At 43.4% G+C, this 22,232-nt stretch overlaps 1 protein-coding gene across 1 annotated transcript in view; it reads left to right on the top strand.

Annotated features, from left to right (window-relative positions):
- LOC144143135 (uncharacterized) overlaps window positions 1-22,232 on the top strand; it is a 53,856-nt gene that overhangs the window by 9,452 nt on the left and 22,172 nt on the right. The window contains exons 3-13 of the mRNA XM_077674942.1: window positions 1,335-1,439; window positions 2,163-2,258; window positions 3,671-3,796; window positions 9,541-9,708; window positions 14,336-14,410; window positions 16,143-16,220; window positions 16,990-17,082; window positions 19,177-19,233; window positions 19,722-19,748; window positions 19,823-19,879; window positions 20,923-20,979. Coding sequence (XP_077531068.1) covers window positions 1,335-1,439; window positions 2,163-2,258; window positions 3,671-3,796; window positions 9,541-9,708; window positions 14,336-14,410; window positions 16,143-16,220; window positions 16,990-17,082; window positions 19,177-19,233; window positions 19,722-19,748; window positions 19,823-19,879; window positions 20,923-20,979 — 939 coding nt within the window. The remainder of the gene's footprint in view (window positions 1-1,334; window positions 1,440-2,162; window positions 2,259-3,670; window positions 3,797-9,540; window positions 9,709-14,335; window positions 14,411-16,142; window positions 16,221-16,989; window positions 17,083-19,176; window positions 19,234-19,721; window positions 19,749-19,822; window positions 19,880-20,922; window positions 20,980-22,232) is intronic.

Here is a 22,232-nt window from a genome sequence, read left to right as displayed (position 1 = left end):
CGCTCCTCGTGAAGTGAGGTGGATTTCAAACGAATAAAAATTGATATTTTTACCACATTACGCCAAACCGCGCTTTCTACTCTGGAGAGGCCTTCTGATAGTTGATGTCACAAACTTGTGTCACGCTAGCAGCGCCCCCTAGCTACTGGATCCCAATGTACACATATCACCGCAGCGCCACTGCCTTTATGGCCAACCAAAATAACAAGAGCTTGGCCGCCACGCTCCGACAAGGGCGGGCGGCCTGAAGTGGCGAGAATCAGAGGCTGCCGGCACACGGGCAGTGTCCGCACAAAGCGGGTGCCGCCCCGTGGCGTCTGCTACGGCGCTCAACCGCGCTGCTCAGCCTCCGAGAGAAGCAAAATCTCGCTTTCAAAAGGTGCTTAGCGGCACGGCGCAGCACCGTAACAGCCGGCTAGTGCTGTCGGAACGCAAGTGCCGGCATTCTCCGATTCTCGCCACATCTGCTCGGCACTTTGCTTAGTACGGCAGCCACGCGCTCGCCTGTTCACTTTAACTGTGTGCCGCACCGTGAAATAATCTGTCTTCGAGGATAAATGAATAATGTAAAATCGTCGGCGTGGAGTATTTTTAGTCTTAGGAGTCCGTGGGTACGTTCCGCGTAATGAGTTGTTGAGCCGGCTGCTACGGGTAATTTTTAAAAACAGTGCTATGGCCGACTGAACGAAGTCTAAGTACAGAGAACAAAAAAAAACGCAGTAGGCTGATGGCAATTAAATTGATACTATATTGACTGTGTAAATAAATCAATTAGAAAAACGAACAATTATTTTTATCAGTAACTTCCTGTGACCCAGAAATTTGCAACACCAGGGCAAAAAATCCCTTAAATCTACGGAGGAGTGCATACTCTTAAAGAGAGAATAAACACGTCTTGACGAAACAGCCTCTGACGAAGGGACATTGCAACAAACCCATTAGAACGATCATTTAAGTGAAACATGAATAAAAAACTTTTATGAGTATTACCTTGAGCTGCGTAGAAAGCTTTCAATATCTGAAAGGTTATAGTCCTTGAAATATCTAGTTTTTGCAGTTGCTGGACATTTGTTTTGCGTTTAAATGGTATAGGTTTTGTTTACCCCTCTCCGAGTAGCACCTAAAACTGTTTAAACACTTATGCTTCCTTTTTTCGCACCTGATAAATCGTGGTACTGTAAGGCTAAGCAAAACATCTTTACAAAAGGGCGTTTAGGCGCTACCAAGTTCGCGTTACTAAAAAAATTCATCTACTTTTTCCACTTTCGCATTTGCACTTTTTTTCCGTGATAAAAAAACTTAGCTTTTATTGGCATGATCTCTTTTTTTTAAAGCTTGTTATAGATGAGACAATACGACACCAGCTGCGCAAAAAAATGGTAATCTGTCCCGACAATGGCGAATTGGAGGCGTTGGAGATACCGTTCCCGGCACTCAAGGTACGGTAGTTTATATTACGTTAAAAATTAGTTTCAAGAATTATGGTTTATAGATTTAGGCTTTTCTAATCGAGGCAAAATAGACAATGTTTGGTGTACAAAGCAATAACATAAGTGCTTGTTCGGCTATAGTTATCTCCTATGTCCTACGTAGTACTCCCTTTCACTAAATCGCAATGTCTTCCCAATGTTTTTTGCGCGTTATTCGACAGACATTCAGAACAAGGGGTGAGTAAATCAATGAACTGGTAAATTTTCTAGAGATCATGTAAAGCCCACATAAGTTTTTTGGCTACTTAAATTGCAATGAATGCAACCCGAAGCATGTTATTTAAATATAAAATTTTGTATTTGTTTATTTATTTATTTATTTATTAAGAATAGTACTTTCGCCCAGAGGACATTGTTTAAGGAGATATATAAAAAGTGTTCAGTTCATAAACGGAATAATGAATCTCGTAATATACAAAAATATTCAAAAATAAATACCAGCAGAACTATTCCTGAAAGGGCAGCTAAGGACATTGTACAACCCATAAGGGTACGAAGCCGCAGGCAAAAAAAAGACAAACAAGCGAAAAAAAATTGACGAAACGCGAAATTATAAAAAAGAACATCCTTTAAAACTAGTCACAGCCATCATCAAACGTTGCAACGGGCGTCAATACGCAGCAGCAGTGATGAATAAAATAACAGAAAACAAAAAATTCGTTTTTATTCCAGACCTACCTCAAAGGTATTTCCTCAGAATCTGCCTCAGGAGTTTCAAGGCCCGGTAAAGACGACCATGGCACCCAGCTCAAAGGAAATAACCCACAGGTACCTGCTCAGCGTTTTTATTGCAGGCAGTACTGTTTGACTCTTTCACTGCCTTCTTAAAATAATACACGTCTTTCAAAAACATAAGGGGTAACTCTTTTACGATGACGTCGTCTTCATTGTTTCCGCCGATGTGCGGATGTCGTCAGTGACAGCCAGGTGAGAATTCCACAAACCTGAACAGCAGTGGTAGCATGAATACACTGCAAGATCTGCAAATTAACAAACCTTAATTCAAAGTCATTCGTGAACTGAGTCAGAGTAGAGGTTTCGCTGCTTCAGTTCGCACAAAAAATACATCGCCATAACTTGTGTTGCGATTGCGGTAGTAGAGAGAAGCTGCCGTAGAGGGCGCTTAGTGTTGTCTAACCTTCCGCAATCACCGGTTTTCTGAGGTTAGCCATTTGTGGTATTTATTCAGAGACAAATTTTATATAATAAACTGAAGTGGTGCCGCAAAAGAAGGTTTCAAATAATATACTTCTGTGTTATCTGGGAAGCCTCTGAGATGTATTTTGTATTTCTTTATTTTCTTGTATAGAGATGACTGAATGGAGATTGCTGAGTGCAGTATAGACAAAGACATTACGTTTCGGGTGACTGGGAGTGGGCAAACAGCGCAAATTAGGACCGGGTACCTAAATAATTGATAAAATGCTCTTGGCGTGTCGTTCTCCCGGCGCCTGTCTGCTTTCAATTCCAAACCAACAACTCAGGGAGGGGCAACAATATTTTGACCTAAGGGCAGAGCTGACTTCTGCTAAAAGATGGACTTGATGTTGCAGTTGTAATAAAAAAATAGATATAAAAAAGACTGGCCACCATGTCAGCAAAATGAGTGGTCGCTTCTGAATGATTGGAAGAACCTGCGTACAGCCGTCGTATAAAGGCCGCATGTTTTATAAGTGTATGAAGCTTGGTCGCAAAAACAGGTATTCTACATTAGCGGAAAGAGGTCAACACAACTTCGTGAGTGAAGTAATAATACTGAATATGATTTATTTGGCTTCAGCCGAGACATGAGCAATAGGAAAGACGAGAGATTTATGATTAGGCCAGAAGCTGTCGCACATCAGATCCTGAGGTTGACTTTAGAGGTAACTGCTAGTATAGGTGACCTTATACCATTGCCGTGTTTGCCGAAATTTCAGAACGAGATACGGTATTTTTGCCCTTTTTATTAACATATTTACATATATATAGTGTAAACTGTATTTCTTGCCTTCCCGTCATATTTTATGCTTCGACTATTGTTTTGTTCTTCATTCAGACGCACGGTTTGAAAATGTAGTGATTAAAAAGCTTGTTTTATTACTTTTTGCACCTAAACCATCTTCCGTTAAAAAATTCGATTTGTGGCTAAACTAAATATCAATTTGCTGGTGTTATGCTTCTCTCGAAATTCCCAACAGTCCACTTGCGTTATCTGCAAGCAGACGATGCCAAAGAAAACTTTGACACAACATGTTAAGTCATGCTTGAGTGGCTCTAAACAAGGACGATTGGATTCTCGGCCTGGCGAAGGGAACACGCAACAGGTGAGTGTATATTTTTTATTCCGGTTCTTAAGCACAGGCGTGTTTAGGCCCTAACGGAGGGAACATGCTAGCGGCAAGAAGCAAATTGTGACTGTGCTTTAGCACCACTTCGCATTCACTTCCTACGAAATATAAAAATGTTCCGGCAGATCGCCTTAGATTCCGGTGTGTTCGAAGGTGGTGAGATTGCAAGAAAATTAAGAAAAATTTAGTTGATATCTTACCAAAATCCTGCACCATTTCAATTTATTAGGCACCTGCAAGATTTGCTTCACTTCATTTTGGACAGGCAGGCAACGCCGCAATTCTGTGTCTTTTCTACCTTTTGATACCGCCTTCCATAAGCTTATCTTCTTACCTGCCAACAGCCCTTTCCAGTAGATTAACCTATCTAATTTGGCGAGGAACTCGGCCTTAAGTAATCTTAATGCGGAAATCCCACACCTCTCAGAAATGAAATGTTTATAGCAGCGCGAGCTTGTATGCAATTAGGAACGTTTTTGTACAGGGACAAAAACGCTGGCGTGGTGTTAAAAAGTTTGCCGCGTTTCTTCTGTTATCCCGAAGGTAACCTAAAAGCGACTGCCTCAGATAGAACAATTTGAAGCAGACACGTTTCATGAACGCTATTTCCCCGTTCCTTTGTGATATATGTGCTGTTTGTCGCGAATTTTGACCGAAAACCTCTATGTAAAACTTCCACACACATGATTAACTATCCACATTTTCCGCTAATATTAATTTGCCTAATAAGCACCCGAGTATACTTTAATACACCTCGTTATTACACTTTTTTTTTCACTTCCTCAACCGTCCTCATCATGTGAGTAATCCAATTTAAACGCTTAGTGATGTATTCTATTTGGCAAATTCATCCAATTTATTCTCTTAGCGCTCCATCCTAAATCCTTGTTATTCAGTTTTACAGACTGAGTCTCCTTACTTCAATTAGTCAATGCATGCAGAATGTAGATTGCATTGAGTCAGGAACTAAGACGGGCTCCGTTTTGCACCTGTTGTTCCTGTTACTTTAGTGTGCTGTACTTAAGAAAGTGCAAATGTTAATAAAAAGGCCAAAAATAATTATTTCACTTCTCTGTTCGCTCGTTTGGGTGCGTTGTTCCGGCGCCTTTATTTGCGGTGTCCTGACGTCGGCGACTGCGTCGGTGGCACACCGATTCGTACATATTAGAGGAAACCTGAATCTCGTACTAAACTCGTGCCGCACTGGGGTGCTCAGAAAACTTTCTCAGAGGTATAAGGTTTGCCTAGATGGCAAGCTGTGACCTTGGCGAATGCATGGGCAACCTGCGGAGCTCTGCGTTACTTTTCGACTGTGTTGTTCTGTGTAAGAGACATCCCCGCGGTGCAGCACCTATTGTGTGTATTTCACATTACGCTAAGATTCGTGAGAGGGTGAAGCGACCTGTGCAGGGTATGCATAGTGGGACATAACACGGCATAGCGTAGAAATTTCTTCCTTTGTTGAAACTTTACGAATATACATATCAAATTACGGCTCATGGTTTATAAATGACTGTACCTGATAATGTTATGGGTTTATGACAATTACCCCGGGTTTTATTTAGCTAAAGCGCTTAAGACTATACCTTTTTTAACGTGTCGGTTATGCCGTCGTACATGTAAAAGCAAACGCGAGAAATACTGGAAAGGTTAGGGTGTGGGTTTTATAGAAATTTAGCCAACACCATCTCGTGATGGATACGCTAGAATCGAGTGGGGGGAGCGAACACAAGCTTATATTAAATCGACACATAAGCCAGATTGAGTAGTTCTGGAGACTATGAATGTCCGCATATAAAATCATTACCCAATCCCATACATAAGCTTTCCAATCGTTTAAGGTCCGTCAAATCTTGGAAGGCATAAATCATGAGTGGTGGCCTTCGCAGAATCGACCAGGCTCTAGAAAACAGGCTGCCTGTCTCACTAGCAGGAAGGCAGGTTTGGTAATTGCTCATCATAAAGGTAGCTTGTGCATAATGCTGGCCTGCAATGTTTTTACATCCGTATAAAATTTTTTGTAAAAGATCCACGCAACTTTTTTTGACAACTAAAAAGGTCACGCAAACCGTTTTTCATGCCTGTGCTTGACGCAGTTGTACTAAATTTTTTTTGCTTCCACGGGCTTGACCGCGTCCAACGAGAGTGAGCAGGTATTGGTACCTGAGGTTTGCAGGTGCGGCCGACAAACTTCCAGGTCCTGCAGAGGCTCTTGTCGGAAAGTTGAAGAGAGTTGTGTGATGTTTGCCAGCTGGGAGACGGATGAAGGCTTGGGAACGACGGGCAGGACATGAAAGAGTTTATAACCAGAACTTATATCCCCACGTTATAATTAAAATATTTATATCAAATTGGCTACCCATTACAAACTGTTAAGGAGAGCCGAAGTCCCATAATACGTAACCAAATCAGAGTCGACCTAAGTGGCTGGTCTTACGAGCGGAAGCTATTTCTCAAAGTGGACAGTGAAGAGCTACTTTGAGGGGCCAGGAAACCGACTCTTGACAATGGGGTGTCGCTTTTTTGAAGGATCTAAGCAGCGTCCCCTACTGTCCTCGCATATCCTAGTCATGTCAGGTTGATATGAAGGGCCGAAGCAGAGAGTGGCTAAATTCCCTGCCTGTAGCAAAGAAAAAGCATCAGAATACTACCCGCGACAAAATTTTGCAAATAAACGAGACCGCAACAAGTACTGATAAAACACAATAGCACATTTTCTTGCCAGCACTTTCGTGGGCGAAATGTTTTGTGACACCTCTGGAGACAGTCAAACGTATGCCCGCATGCGTAGCGGCCATTAAAGTTTCAGCTAAGAAGTGTCCCTGACAAATAATTGTTTCTGCCTAGTCTTTTGTTTAAACGTTCCGCGGGATTCGTCTAAACTTAATATGCACCTACTAGCCCTGCAAAACACTGTCTTAGATACATCTCGTCGCTGGGACACGACGTCACCCTACGGGGGCACGAAGGCGTTAAAACAAAAAGCGATAAGGGGAAAAAATCCTACCTTGACCTCCCGCACAAATGTCGTCCTCGGTGGATGAAACGGTACTCGGCACGGAATTTGCGGATTCAGAGAGCGGAAGGTACAAAAAGCAAAAATTCTTCCTTGGGCTTACGGTGTTCTTAATCCATTATATCTTTACTCTACCCTATAAAATATTACTCCGACGTGTCACCGTAGTGGCCAGCATCCACAACTGGCGGCATGAACTGGTTCTTGCAAACCATTCATCTACTCACTTATGCAACTTCGACTAGCATTCAGCTGTAGGGTCTCCATTGCACGAAGCGTGATTCTCTTCGTCTGGCTGTACTATCCCGGATGAAGGCACATAATATTTTTCAAAACTCTACGCAAAGCGAAGGAATTTTTTAAGCGCAATGGTGTTATTTGCCTAGTTTAAATCAGGGCTTTTGTTAATAAAGGGAGTTTTCTACTTTTATGTCTGTATAGGTGTTGCTTAGAGTTGCAGCTGTCGTATCTACCTCAAAACTGCCCAATTACAATACTCCTCAAAATTTACTGAACAGCATTATTTTAAAACACATTAACGGAGGACATGTCGTACTTAAAAAAATAAAGCGACGAGAATTACCTTTTTTAGAAATATTGTCTGGCAGCTTTACCCGGTTGGCTGTCCGTAATAGTTAGCGATGCTGTGCAGGGCAGTTGATAGGATGTTACGGTGCCACCGCCTGCAATTGTTTGAAATCTAACAATGTAGTACCACTTCTACAATAGCTATGTATGCTAACCACACAAATCTATCGAGGATGTATCACTACGTCTAGATGACCTCCATTGCGTCTCAGGGCGTGTAGAGAATCGAGAACAAACGTCTAGGCAATACCCTCAAGCGCGTGTGATAATACGTGCACCGGTGGCGCATAAGATTAAGCAAGCTGGCCCTGTTTGTCATGCTTTTCTCAAGGAGGAAAATAAAACTAAGCGCCTAATGCATCAGACAAAAACGAAGTGAATTGAAACTTTTAGCAGCATAAGAGTGCCAATGTAGAGGTTCTGCTTGTTTGACGACCAGACAACTCGGAGTTTGGAGGTCAGGGTTCGAAATTCAGAAGGTAGCTAATACCCCAACTAAGGTTATGCAAATGATGCAGAATATTTCTATGGATGAGGAGGTTAATTTTATCTGGTGGTGAGAAGTCGAGAATATTTGGCTATGGACACAAAACAAATATATTGACGGGACAAATTACAATGTAATGTGCACAAACTAAACGCAGGGTAATTTATTAACAACAGCTTTATGACAAAAAAGTCGTATGAAAAAAAGTCCCACTCTACTTTGTTAGCGCATACTTGTGGGTCCCTGTCGGTGAGCCTGCTCGGTGCACATGGCTCAGTGCGCTGCTTAGAGTTTCATACTAATATACACTAGAGGGAAATCTAGCGTCATTGTCTAACGAAGCCGCGCTTCAGCTAGGGTTCCGTCATGTACTGGGCAGGCACGTTCCACTTTTCCTAGGCATGGCTCACGAAAAGGCTGGAAAGCTGCCTCTGCCTGCAAAAAAGCAGCAATATTACTGCAGAAGAATAACCAATTTTGTTTTGGTATTATAAAATGAATGTCCAGAAAGATGTATTCTTCGCGGATTATCTAGAAGCTTCATGCAATATAAACATGAAAACAGTGTTACCCATTTTTGTTGATTTTTGCTTCGAGACAACAAAGAAGACATGTGCCTAACCAAGCCAAGTAGGCGAGGAACGTAGCTTGCTGCAATGGCGCCGCCCACGGCGGCCCGGGAATGCAGCGCCAGATTTATCGTGTAGTATGTATTAATATCAAACTATGTGGTGCGCTGGGCTTGATGCCCTTTTAGATGATTGTGCTGCGGCCGATGAACAACTCGTGGGAATAGACCGGGTGCGCCACGGCCGATCGAGGCTGGAAGAGACCTGGCATAGCACGGCCCGAAGATCTGCTGGGCGTTCTCGCCCGGCCGAGAGCTTCGAGTCGAAATTACGGCTCCGCAATAAAGATCTCCTAGGCGTTCTCACCCAGCCGTGAGCTTCTAAAACCACATGCTCTTTGCTGCCTCCAGCGCGCGCCACATCTTCCTCTTCATTTGTTTCTCTCTTTTTCCACGTCCTTTTCTCCAACCTCGGCATACACTTCGTCGTCTTCGCTTCTTACGGGACTTCAAAAGGTGCCTCATGACGCCTGTGTTGGTTACTGGACTGTTTGATTTTGTTTCTGAAGATTTTAAAACCGATTCCCATCCTTCTATCCCCTAAAGGGAAGGCTTGCCCTTAGCAAGTCTGTAAAAACTGGAGCAAGTTTCCAATATTTTACCAGAGACAGCAGAATGTATGTGCAGTTAGTTTATTTCCTCTGCATTTGAACAGGCGGACTTGCAAGCAATTCTATCTAGCTTGCTGTTTTTTACCACAAGTAAGTTTTATGTCTCTATTTAAAAAAAAAAAAACTCTCCGCGAACCTGCGCACTAAACAATAAATATTTCAATTAATCAGAAACGAGGAGTTTTAACGTCCCAATTTTTCACAACTCTTTTTTGTGCTGGTTATATATTTGCACTCCTTCATTATATACTCATTTTTTGTGTCTCATCAATTTTAAACCAATGCTTGGTATGGTTGTCGGTTAGCTTGCAGGTGACACTTTTATTCAGTAACCACAAATATAAGGCTTAGTAACGTGTTATGTTCTTTTTATTTCATTCTGCCTTGCAGGCACATGGGAACAATACGATTGGCGGGCTGAAAACCAAGGTTGAGTGCCCGCTTTGCAGCACTCTTCTTGACCGCAAGGATGTCGCCCAGCACATCAGCGAGAAGTGCCCGAAGAGAGTGGTTCAGTGCAAATTCTGCCGTGGGGACGTCGAGTCCTGCAACAAGGAGGTACGAATTTGTCTTTGGCAACAGCAGATCTTACCACTACTGCCCCCACTATAAAAAACCCGCAACCCTCTTCGACTGCAAAACGCCCTCATGAACTTATTTGTATTTGTGTATGGTTTCAGTGAACTAGACGCTTGCCGTGAAAAGACGAACATTGCAGTTTGAGGAGACCATTTGGACGATCCTACGACTCCAGCACGTTACGTACACTTCCTATAAATGGGCACTGACATGAAGCTTGCATTCACAAAGCAAAAACTCCAGTGTTTTCGAGATTTCGGCGCAAATTGAACATCACCAGGTGGTCAAAATTATTCCGCAGCCCTCCACTACTGTGCGTCTCATCGCATGTATAGTGTCGGCGCATTAAACCTCATCATCATTCAAGTTTGCATCATGCCAGAGTCGATATAGTGTGACACAACTCGACGAGTCGTTGTCTTTATAGGGATGCCTGTTATTACTTAGGGAGAGAAAGATTTTTATTGAAGCCAAGAGGGAGACTTTTATGGAAGCTTGTGAGGAGGCATCCTAATTTCAACTTGCCATGAGTGCGAGTGGTCGATAGCCCTTTCAGCTAGCGTAAGCTGGTCGTTCAGACCGGTCAAGCGAAGGCGCTCTCCCGAAGCTCGGCCGTAGAAAGTTGCCGATTGGGAGAAATGAGTGGTAATTTATGACAACCTCCTAGCTAATGGTGCACCGTTCCTCATGCTCCGCAAGATCGCAAAGCAAGGAGTTTATACGGCTAAAAAGGAGGACATGGATAGGATTGTAGAATAGTAGCTTTGAGAGCGCGTAAATTGCGTTCGTGCTCTCGACATAGATGTTTTTACAGGGGAAGCAAGTGTCTGACGCGGCAGTCTGAGGTGCTGCGTGCGGTCTGAGAAAGATTTGAAGTTCAGCAAGCGGTCGGATTCGGCAGCACTTCTCCCAGCGCTCGCTAAATCAGTGAATTCTTGAGTGATGGCTTCATTGATTGGTTGATTGGTTGACTGATTGATTGATCGATCAATTGATTGATTGATTGATTGATTGATTGATTGATTGATTGATTGATTGATTGATTGAGTGATTGATTGATTGTAGGCTTTAACGCGCCGAGGCAACGTAGTCGATGAGACGCGCCATAGGGGATGGCTCTGGATTAATTTCGACCAACTGGGTATCTTTAAAGTGCGCCAGATCTCGTACACATGGGCGTTTTTCCTTTACGCCTTCATCAGATAAGCGGCCGCCGTGGCCGCGAATCGACCCTGGTACCTCATTCTTGCCAGCTAAACGCCTTAACCACTGAGCTGCCGCGGCGGGTTTTTCTAGTGATGGCGTCAGCCACTTTGTTTTTAAGGGTGCCGTGATGTAGCTTCGCCATACAAAATTCTGGTCATGGATCGGGTAGCCTAGAACTTGGTGAATTGTATGCGGTAGAAGGAGATAGCGCGCTGTGTGCGCAAAGAAGCGGTAGCATGTGTTCTATAACATTGCCACCTTGTTCGTAAATCATTCACTACAAATACGCTTCGAACTCGCCCGCTGAGGTTACGGTGATGTCAACAATTGACTCCTAAAACATTTAGGTATTCTAATTTTGAGCCGTACTGGTCAGTAGAGAGCAGTTCAAGGTGCCACTGCACAAGGTGCCACAAGGTGCCTTTCAAGGTGCCACTGCACAAGAAGGAAGGCAACCTTAATCTAAAAATAAGTCCCTTAAAGGGGTCCTGAAATACCTTCCGCCGATGCATGGATGTACATGTAACCAAATAAGACAATGTATTAGCAATCTCCTCCCGCAAGAAGTTTGTTAAAGCGATGAGTATTAGCTGAGAAATCGTAAATCAAAAACCGCGCATTATCGTCGCGCCGCGTTTCCTCCTCTTTTCAACTGTTGACGGCGCGCGAGCACTCCCTCCCATGATGCTGCGCTAGTCAGCGGTGACGTACTTCCGCATTACGCTCCTCCGACTGCCGTCTGCTACGGGCATGGAGGAAAAAAAAGCTTTTTTTTCCTCCATGGCTACGGGCAAGTTTTGTTGACACCATGAATTCCGCACTCCGCTCAAGGATGGGTAAGCGAACGAAAAATCTGGCCGCATGTGTGCGGTGGCCTGGCCTTGCCCTTTTGCGGTGTGCGTTGCTGCAGTGCAGCACGTGACTTTTAATCGGCGGCGAACTCGCAGCCGCTGGGGAGGATCTTGCGCTCGGTCCCTTTCATGCACCGCGCACTGTTTATCGAAAAAGCGCCGTATCAGATGTGGCCCCGCTGGTGCCGGGTCTTATTTTGCGGTGGTGGTAATTCATGCCGGCGCCATGTGAAAAAGACATTTTAAACCGATACAGAACCCGTGCACAAAACGCTTCAATCATGTGACCAGTTCTGCTTGGGGCGACGCGTGGTGGAGAGCGGCAACGTTGGCAAAACATGCTCCGGCGCGGCTCTGAGCTTTCTAGCGCTGGAGCGAGCGCCTTTCTTTGACGATCTCAAACATCGGTTGCCTTGGCAACAAGGCACAAACCGCCCCAGAGGTCAGTTACGGTTGCGTGATCCCGGTTCAGCTCGGGGCCCCACCTCGCGACATGTGGGCACTGCAGGCGTACCACTTACTCTCATTAAGAAGTGTGAGATGCGTTTGGCATTACAGGAGGCGATGGTGTGTGTGTTGTGGACGCCTTTGTTTCGCGATGAAATGCGACGTTGTGCTTCTGCGGGTGGATAGTGCTTCCTATGGCCTGGATTATCTTTCTCGAGTGACGTATGACTCAACCTCGCATGGGGTATGTGCAGTGTGCGTGGCTAAAAGCCATCTCGGCTTGCGCGCCAGAGTTAAGTGACTTGCTGTTCGTCCCCGCAAACCGCGCGCGCGAGGTGAGTGCCGAATTTGCGACGGGCAGGAGGAGGCAACCCATCGTCTGTCAATCGCGGTTCAGACTTGCAACGCATGTTGTGACGTTGTGTTCGTTCGAAACGCATCTCTGGATTGTTTTGAAGTTGAATAAAATGTATGCGTCAGACCCGGGCATTCGGCTCAGGGCGTTCTCTGCGATTGCACGAAAGATGTGCCACGGGGCTTCAACGCTTTCTTTATGGAACGTACTCAGGTAACAGAATATCCATGTCGTGTTATGGCCGTGTTGCATTCAATACAAACGGTTAAGCATTTGTTTTACACTTGTTTCGTTTCTCGTAAAATGCCCAAGCACTCCGACACTCCGCTGGCAGATCAGCCGGCGAGCCGACGCTGAGCAGACGACTCATCACTTTGCCGGAAGTGCGTGAAAAAGCCGCCCAATAGCAGGATGTCTAGCTCATGACGAACATCTGGGAATCGATGATGTAGACATGTAAAGATGGCGGCGTCCAAAAATACGAAGGGAAGGGGGAGAAAAAAACGACAAACTTTGCAACAAAAGTGTGAGCTTTCCGCTGCGCGTAAAAGAGTAATACTTGGCTCAGATGACCTTGACGACCCAGTCTAACGATTGCGCTACTTCATTTAGTGTGCTCAAAATGCCTTTCAGGGCCCCTTTAACGCCGAGCATCGGAGATGAAAAAAAACTCAAAGTGAGGATAAAAAGAATTTGCATACAAAACTTTTCCGCTTAAAAAATAGAGATAGTGTGCCTTGATGCACACAATCAGTACGTCACACAGCCGTGGCGGCAAAAGAAAAAAAAACAAAAAAAATGTTTAGAAAAAACCGAACAAAGCAATATTTTATATGAGCACTAAATAGAATGTGTAATGGTCGGTGATACTGTAAGAATGGTATTCAAAAAGTAAGGGCCAGAGCTTTCTCAGTGCCAGCAATAAAGCGAAGCTAATTGTAGAATTAGCGAAATACATTTAATGGTCTTTCTTAATCGTGCGGCTTGTATATGATACGACCGATAAAAACCAGGGTGAGCGGGACACTTAGATCGATGTGTTTTCTAGCATTCGTGTTCAACTGTGCTACAAACAACAGGAGAGAGTACCGCCAAACTGTGCTACAAACAACAGGAGAGAATACCGCCAAATTAGAGATAGGGTGAACAGACTAAATTCCCCAAAACTCTCGTCGCAAGATAGCACCAACACCGGATAGTCGGTGGTGCCATATAAAACCGGAATTTAAAACAGCATAAATGTTCCAAAAGTTCAAACGAAACGTGAAAAATAGTAAAAATGACATTCAGGCATCGAAGCGCCGTCATCGGGCTACGTATCGGGTACATTTGTTCTACCCGGACGAAAACCGTTCCTAAGCGTCACCCTGGATTTATTCACCATACAACAGGGTAGCAAACAACCATGGACACTTTACCAACTAAAACCGCGCTTGATTTGTTACCAGAGATGACTCCTGTTGTTATGAGGAACTACTTTTCAAACCGGTACTGCTTAGCGGCACTGCATTTTATTTCTGTGCTGAGATTATTATTTTTTTGTGCCTGTTTCTGTGCACTGACTGTTGCAATTCTTGCCGGTCTTGTCAACCTTTTTTTTACTTTGCTGGAGCACCACCTCTGTCATGTTTTATATCACTTAACCAAAAAAACATAAAACCAGAGATAAAATACACCTTTCGGCAACGGGTGGCAGCGGAACGCCTCAGTCGGCAAGCACGTTCCTCAATTTATCTTTCATTTACAGGTACACGAAGCAAGCTGCCGACATCAGCCCGGAATGTGTGAGCACTGCCAAAAAGAATTTCGTACCATTGCAGAGGTGAACACCCTGGCATGGTACTGCCATTTTTCAGAATACCCAGTCGTCATCTTGAAACGTGGACCCTTTGAACATCCGATATTGCAACCAAGGATATCAGACATTACATGCACGCTTTGCGTACATGTGACTGCTGTTTCTTTTTTCATCCGTTGTTGCTGCCCATTAAGATATGTCCCTCCCGGATAACAGCCAAGTGCCAATGTTTCTTTTTTTCGTCAATATATAGACTATTCTGTAGACACCGCACAATGTTGTTTTTTTATGATTTGACTGCTCGTGGAGTAGAAAAGGTATCTTAAACGATTGCTGTGATGCATAATCGACCATACATCTACGACCGCTATTTCGGAGAAGCAGAGTGTACATTCTTGTTCCTTCCGGAAGGACGATGAGCCACTTGGTTTTGATGTTCTTCTTCGGGTCTTTTTTCTGACAAAAAAATGGACAGGCTGCTGTGGTGTTTGTTACTACAAACGGAGCGCTAAAGAGCTGGTGTTGCAGCTTCAAACCAAGGAGGCCTTGGGAACAAAACAAGAATCCCTACTTGGAGAATATTTTCAATAGGCTGGTAGCACTAAAGCTCGGGGCGCAATTGGGCCTTTCCAATGCACGAGACTTCGACAAATCACACTTTGACTGTCAGAATATCAGAGTAAACTTGAAAATTCTAGATACCCCTTTTTAACAGCGAGCTTCGTAGACATCGCAATTTACATTTGTTGAACACAAAGAATGAGTTTATTATGCACCAATTGCATCATTTTTTATTCTGAGCAATAAAAGTACTGGCTATCCTAGGGGTACTAGTGTGCTATTCGGAAACTTTGATAGTTATGTCAGGCTGGTGTGGTAACCTGATATTTTCTATTTTCGCTCCATTGTGCTATTGTGTTAGAAAATTGTAAACAGCATTTTAGATAGCGTCGTGTCCAAGTTCACAAACATACCGCCACTGAGGAGTACGTAAGAAACATAAAACAAAGCCTACAAGATAAGTGCGAGCACCTTAACCTAACCAAGCATGCACTAGGGTTACCTTTCAATTTTTGGGGTTAATGCTTCTGGGCGTTGCCCCTGCAAAATTTTATATTGACCAGGCTGCAAACTCGGTTAGAAAGGCTCGCAGTATATGCAGAACGTGTTTTACACCTGATCGTTTTCATGGTGCCCCGATGCTTGCTTCTGTGTTTGATATGGACTTTCAATAAGGAATACTCCAGCCAAGCTCTCTGCCACATAAGAGGGGTGAAAAAACTTTATATTTCGATATTCTTCAAATACGATCTATGGCAACCATTTTTGATACTGTACAGGGGTAATTGTGACAGAATAAGTTTGCGCTAATGGGGTGAACTCGCACTGGTGTAAATGGCGCTAGTAATGGTGAAGCCTGCAGCTGTGGGGTAATGTACAGTGCAGGCTTCCCGTTTGCTTAGGCGCTTTTGCTCTAGTGTATTCATCAAGTGCAGGTAAGGATTGGAAATGTTGACAAAGGGATTGTACACTTAGGGTTTAAGTGAAAGAGGAGAACGTATTACAGATTTTACGGGCAGTATCAGTTTAGAATATACCTTTTGTTACATGTCACCATATGTTTTGTGTAGTACCCCCTACACACTTAACTTCTCTCATGTCACCGTAATTGCTGGTACTAATTTTATAATGTTCGCCGTCTGCCTGACAACTTGTTTGTTAGGAACTACGTGTTAAACCTTTGTTTCCGTTTCAGCTTCAAGACGAACATTACCCTAAATGTGAAGAGATGCCAGTCAACTGTTCATTCCACAAGCTCGGGTGCACATTTGTCGTGAGTTTAGGCTTTCGCATGTACTGAATTCACAGCACCCGAAAAACAAAAGAAATGTTGCTGTGGTTATTCTCTTATAATATGCAGATGTCGTACAGCGGCGGACCTTTGCGATTTTCAACAGGGGTTCATTTGATAACGTGCTTAGATAAGCAATTGTGCCACCGAACGTCTCCATTTTCTAGTATGTGCGCTATAAACAGAGAGCCATTGAACGCTTCGCAAGTTAATTTTAGTCCTAGAGATGGAAATATGGCTGCGATGTTCCACTGTCTTGACTTACATTCCCTTTGGCTTTTGTAAGTGTTTATGGCACCGCAGGAACAAGAGCTGCACGGATGATCGTTATTTTATTGCGTTTACTTGTTCCTGAGAAAACAGGATGATGAGATCCCAGAGAGCCCCGGGCAAAGAAGCCATCAAACACGTAAAACGAACCACTCTACTTCTCCAACACTGGAATTTATTATAATGATTCCACATTCCCATTTCCTCTCAGGGTAGCTGAAGAAGCAGAAAACTTCATATTTTCGGCTGGACCAGAGCTGATTTAAAACAGTAATGGTTCCGTTGTATAATTTCCAAATATTAAGGTATTGTCTTTGAATAGCACAAGGTAGGATACCGCATCTGCGCTTTTGGGCTTCCATCGCAGTACAGTGTGGTAATAAAACTATTCTAAATAACTCATCTTGGTAAAGCAAGTTTTCAACAACGGAATAATATTTTCTTATTTAAAAATGTAGTAATTGCCAACACTTGCCTTCAGGCGGCGCGACGTGAGCAGCCCGCACACGGGGGGACAACCACGCATGCAGACCTTCTTATAGGACATATATGTAAACTACAAGCCGAAAACCAGGTAAGAGTAGAAGGCTTCCGCTAATATTTACGGTGGCTTCTAAGTATTTTACTGAAGAACGCATATCTTCTGACCGGTGCTGTTTAGCCTGCCTAGAGATGCTCTTTTGCCTGCCTAAGCAAGTGTTCACACAAAAAAACCATCAGTGATAACAAAAAAAAATACTGCTGTTCCACTCAACGTCACAGTTGTCGGAAGTGCACAGCAGTGATTCGGCATAATGGGCTGTACCACCTTTTTTCGGCTTACTGCTACCACCCCATGCAATTCAAATTTCTCGCCTTCGCAGTGCTCGCGTGCCCCCTGCCTGAAGCTGCGCCAGCGGGAGTTCTGTGCTCTTTGTGCTTTTCTGCCGGCACGTGCTGGAGTTGCACTCCAGCATTTCACGTTTACTAGCGCAAAAACCAACCCAACGGGCGTCCTTAACTAAAGAAACGGCGGCGCTGCCAGATCATGATGTATATTTTTCCTGAAATGTACCTATAGTTTTCTTTGCGCTGAATAACGGGAAGATACATGACAAGCGCCAGCGTTTCACAAATTTGGAACGCTTATGACTATATAAACCACTTGGATTTCGCAGCCTCTAGGGACGCCGCGAACAACAGCGTTACCCCGGGATGCCGCCTTGGTGGTCTACATACTTGGGTCGAGCGAGTGAGCTAGGACGTCAAGGCGAGCGCTTAAGGTTCTCTGCACTTAAAATAAAATCGCGGCGGCCAAATGCAACCGCAGATCTAAAGCTGGTATAAGGCGTAACGGGATCCGTAATGTGAAAGAAGAGATGCGAGACATGATGCTCGCCGAAAAGGATCATACCACGAACAAAAAAAAAAACGTGATTTTTTGAAGAGGCGCGCCTGCGGACTGGAATATGTTCATCCACAATCGCAGTTCCAAAGGTGTTCAGCAGGGAGGGTCACAAGCCACGCCCAAAACTGAAGCCATCACGCAAAAGCACCTCTCACCCTGGCAACAACGCCGTCACAAAATTGTGTCGTATGGCTAAAACTAGTTTACAAAATTTGGGGAAGGCTCCACCAAATAAATGGTATCCCGATATTATCAACCAAAACGAACAGAAATAAAGGTTTTTTAATTCATAACCATATCCAGTAAATAGGGTTTAAATAAACAAATTATCTCATTACGTCTAGAATGTCACAGAGACCCGGGACCACCACAAGCTGCCTGCAATACTAAACATAGTACGACGACACTAATAAGCGCCCGCGGAGATGCGGCAGCAATTTCCGATTATAAACTTCCGAACACTGAAAATATTTCCATTTCGCTTGTACTCAGCAGCCACCCGGGGCCCCACATTCCCATGCCACATCTTAAGCCTCACGGGAACATACATGTCCTGCGTCCTTATGCTGTTCCTTGCCACAATGTGTAAATGCAACTTCGGAAGCATTATTCACGGTAAAAACAGCGCAGCGACGAGGACGGAAGAAATGACAAACTAGAGCGATGACGACCAACTGAAGAACGATTTATTACACGACATTAAATACATGTAAAAACCAGTGGTTTCAAGCATGCGCCAGTTCAACGATAAGATATCACTACAGTATGCCATGGAAGCTTACATCAAGGATAAAACAATCAGACTTGGTGTCAAGCTTGCTATCTGGTCCAAGAATCGGAAACATCACCGCGCTAACGAAAAAAAGGCGCTAAGAGGGAGGCGAAGATTGTTGAGCATCGTTACCGGAATAAATTGCCTCTGCCTTACGTCCTTCTTCATGAGCACTGCCATGCTTCTATGTCAGTTTTTGGTCATTGGAGAGGCGTTGTGAAAATTCTTGGTATTGACACTGCCCTTATTTTTTGAAGTACAGTTTTTGCCACATAAGAGTGTATTCCTTTTATTTGCAGAAAAACGCACCTCGAAGTGGCGGAATATTTTTTGTTGTAATAGCGGGCTGTTAGCCCCAGGTTTTGTTGTGGCCAGCGCTAAACTTTCTGCTCATCTTGGGTCAGGAGCTAAGGCGTGGTACAGCTGAACTCAAGGGCGCGAGCTCCATCCCAGGCCGCGGTGGCCGCTTTTTGGTTGGTCGGTCGGTCACATCTTTTTGCTCATTTCAGAATCAAGCCGATCTTGTGAAAGGGACCGTATCTGCACTGCAAGAGGAAGTAAAAAGTGTAAGAGACATGCAAATTGTGTTCTAACTGCGTGGGGTGGGGGTTCTAGCAGGAGAATTGGTAGTACTAATTGAGTTGGACAGTTGAAGTGAGAAGACGTTTGATGGTCAACGGGAATTGGCGTAAAGTAGTGTCTAAGAATACAGAAAAAAACAGAAAGGATGTCAAAAATTGCACGGAGATAGTTTGGAGTGGGGAGGTAAAAAAGAGACCGGAATAGTGCGATGAAGGTGGACTAGCTAAGACGCGTTTGTAACCAATACGAAGAGGAGGAGAATTTAAAAATGTATAATAAAGGGAGGTAGATAACCGGAAGGAAGAAGGTGGAAGACATCACTTAGAGCGAAGGAGTAGAAAGAGGGTCAAGATGTATTGAATAGTGGAGCGTAAGCTAGATTTGGAGCAAAAGTAAGAAAACAGGATGCACATAGAGGTATTACACAAAAAAAGCTTCTCTCAACTACAGTTCTTTTAATCTTTTTTTCTAGTTGCAACGAATGGTCACCAAGAAAGACGTAAGCTTCTACGATGCGCTTTGCCATTCTAAACCGTGGGCAATCTTACTAATTGGGGATTTTTTTTTACTTAGAATGAAATCGAAGCTCTTAAACAGGCAGTGTCTGCCCTCGAAGACGAAATAACAAAGGTAAGTAATACACTCAACACTGCATACCCAAAGCAATAATGCGGCTGGGCTCGTTACCCCAAAATCAAGAGATCGAATACGGGAAGTGGGGTATTTTGTGATGAATTACATGCGATGTAATGTCTCAGGATGTTCCAATGAGTTGTTTTTTGCTACCTAGTCTCGCATAAAAGAGCAGGCCTGACGTTCGTTCGGCATATAAACATTGCACAAATGTTTTATACGAATCATTCTAGGCCCAGATGTTCGTTTGGCATAGAAATATTGCAAGAATGTTTTATATAAAATAATAAATATTCCTGGGCGATACTGACATACTAGATCTTCGCCAGTGAGTTGGCTTGCCAAAATTAAGTGGCGTAACGCTACCATACTGTGTAGCGAAATACAAACCATAGCACGGTTTCGTTTTGTCAACTCGCCTGAAAATTCCTTGGCCACTTGTATGAAACGCTAATTTTTTCAACACTACTTTTATTAACAAAGGCAGAACTGCAGTATTAGTTTCCCACTATCCATTCCTAACAACGCAAGTAATACCATCAAAACAACATGATGAAACTGGTTAGTGTAAACATTCATGGTTTTTAGGTTTCTAGTAAAATTTTACTACGGCTCGCAGGAACATGAAAGAGCTCGAAAATGTGTCCTAAAATTGCGGTGGTTTTTGTAGCTTATCATAAAATGTACTTTTCAAACACGTTGTGCCAATCGTTAACACGGCAAAATTTGTGCCAATATTCAAGATTAACTGAAATACTGTTAGTTGTTCGACGTTTACATCTGACAGTTTTCTAACCAAATGTTTAGGATCTTTTACTCCTATTTAATTTTTGATACTCTTAAAAATGGCTGCGGATTTTACCCAAAACATTATTCTTGGTTTCCAATTTTAGTGCACAGCCATTGTGAGATACGACTCCGTTTTTTTTCTGCTAAAACAGCGAATGAGCCCCCAAAAAGGCCGCAAGCTTCGGCAACATCGTTTTATCACATTGGTATATCCACATTTGTTACTTTCTAAAGCAATGTTTTCTTTCTAGAACGACACTGAACATCTTAAGTCGATCATGTCAGCTCTGCAAGTGGACACGAGGAATGTAAGAAACACTCAAATTTTATTAAATCATCCTAGGTGGCTCAGGAACTGTATGTTGCTCCGCTAACTCAAACACCTAAGGTGTAACTGCGTGCGGAGAGTTCTGAGCACCCTGAAAGCCCAAGGGTGAGGAAATTTTTGATAAGCATTTAGCCGCATAAAAACTGAATGAATAACCCAGAGACCAAAAAAGCTTTAAGAAAACTGACGATCGACCCCAAAAGCTTTAAGGCAAAATTCGCCAGATGAGAGTTCATATTGCCAGATAGAATAGCGAACGGAAAGAAAAAGGGGGAAGCAGGGGCAATAGAGCGCTACCTACATCGGGATACGGATGGTGATGGACAATGTTGAAGTAGCACAGGGGCTTTTGGCGCAGTTTTCTGGTAATTAGCATATCGTTGGCAGTGACATAAGATGTATGACAAGTTATCATAATCATGATGACTTGAGACGCTTGTTAAGTCGCTGCCTGCGATCACCTTCACCAAGATGACTTTTCATCAATGTCAATATTATTATAAGATGTGAACTAAGTGTTGTGCTAACCTATGTTTTCGTCACCAAAAGATTTGTCCTAACCGACAACTTGCTGTGGTATATTAATTTGGGGGAGCCTGACGGTATAAAAAGGCTCAATCGACAGCATTGAGAGCAAGCAATAGAGTGGTGTGACATTCTACGCGTAAACGCGTAAACGTAAGCAATAGAGTGGTGTGACATTCTACGCGTAAACGAGGACAAACTGCAACGAATGATCCAAAGTAGCAAAGCTTAGAGTATTACCGTAATGTTCGTGGACTTTATTTGTACCAGCTAAAATAGATGTATAGTTTGGCTTCAGCACTTTACATGCCGACGTTACTGCTATTTTGTATAGAGTGACTGGAAACATGCAAGTCCCAATGAACTTGGAATAAAAGAGGACAAAATTGAAGGGACTTTTTGTATGTCCGAGCTTAAGTTCGTGTATTTTAACTTTACCGCTACCATGATTGGTTAGCATATAACGGTGGGATTGTGTAATCTCTCGAAATAAATCCTCTCTGTTTACGTTTATGTCCGTTGTGCCTCGTTCATACTTTCTCGAATTATTCTTCGCTTAGTTTCAGATCTACTTGTTCTTATTTTGACAGTTTCAACAAGTGATCAATGAAAAGAACGTACGCTTCTTGTATTTATTTCGGCAGACTTAGACACCAGCAATAAATCTCATTAGGTATTTTTTTATTATTTAAAACGACATTCAAATTC

Source organism: Haemaphysalis longicornis, unplaced genomic scaffold, assembly GCF_048455015.1.
Source record: "Haemaphysalis longicornis isolate Haplotype H1 unplaced genomic scaffold, Haemaphysalis longicornis Haplotype H1 scaffold_6, whole genome shotgun sequence".
NCBI lineage: Eukaryota > Metazoa > Arthropoda > Arachnida > Ixodida > Ixodidae > Haemaphysalis > Haemaphysalis longicornis.
This window is presented reverse-complemented; position numbering and strand designations above follow the sequence as displayed.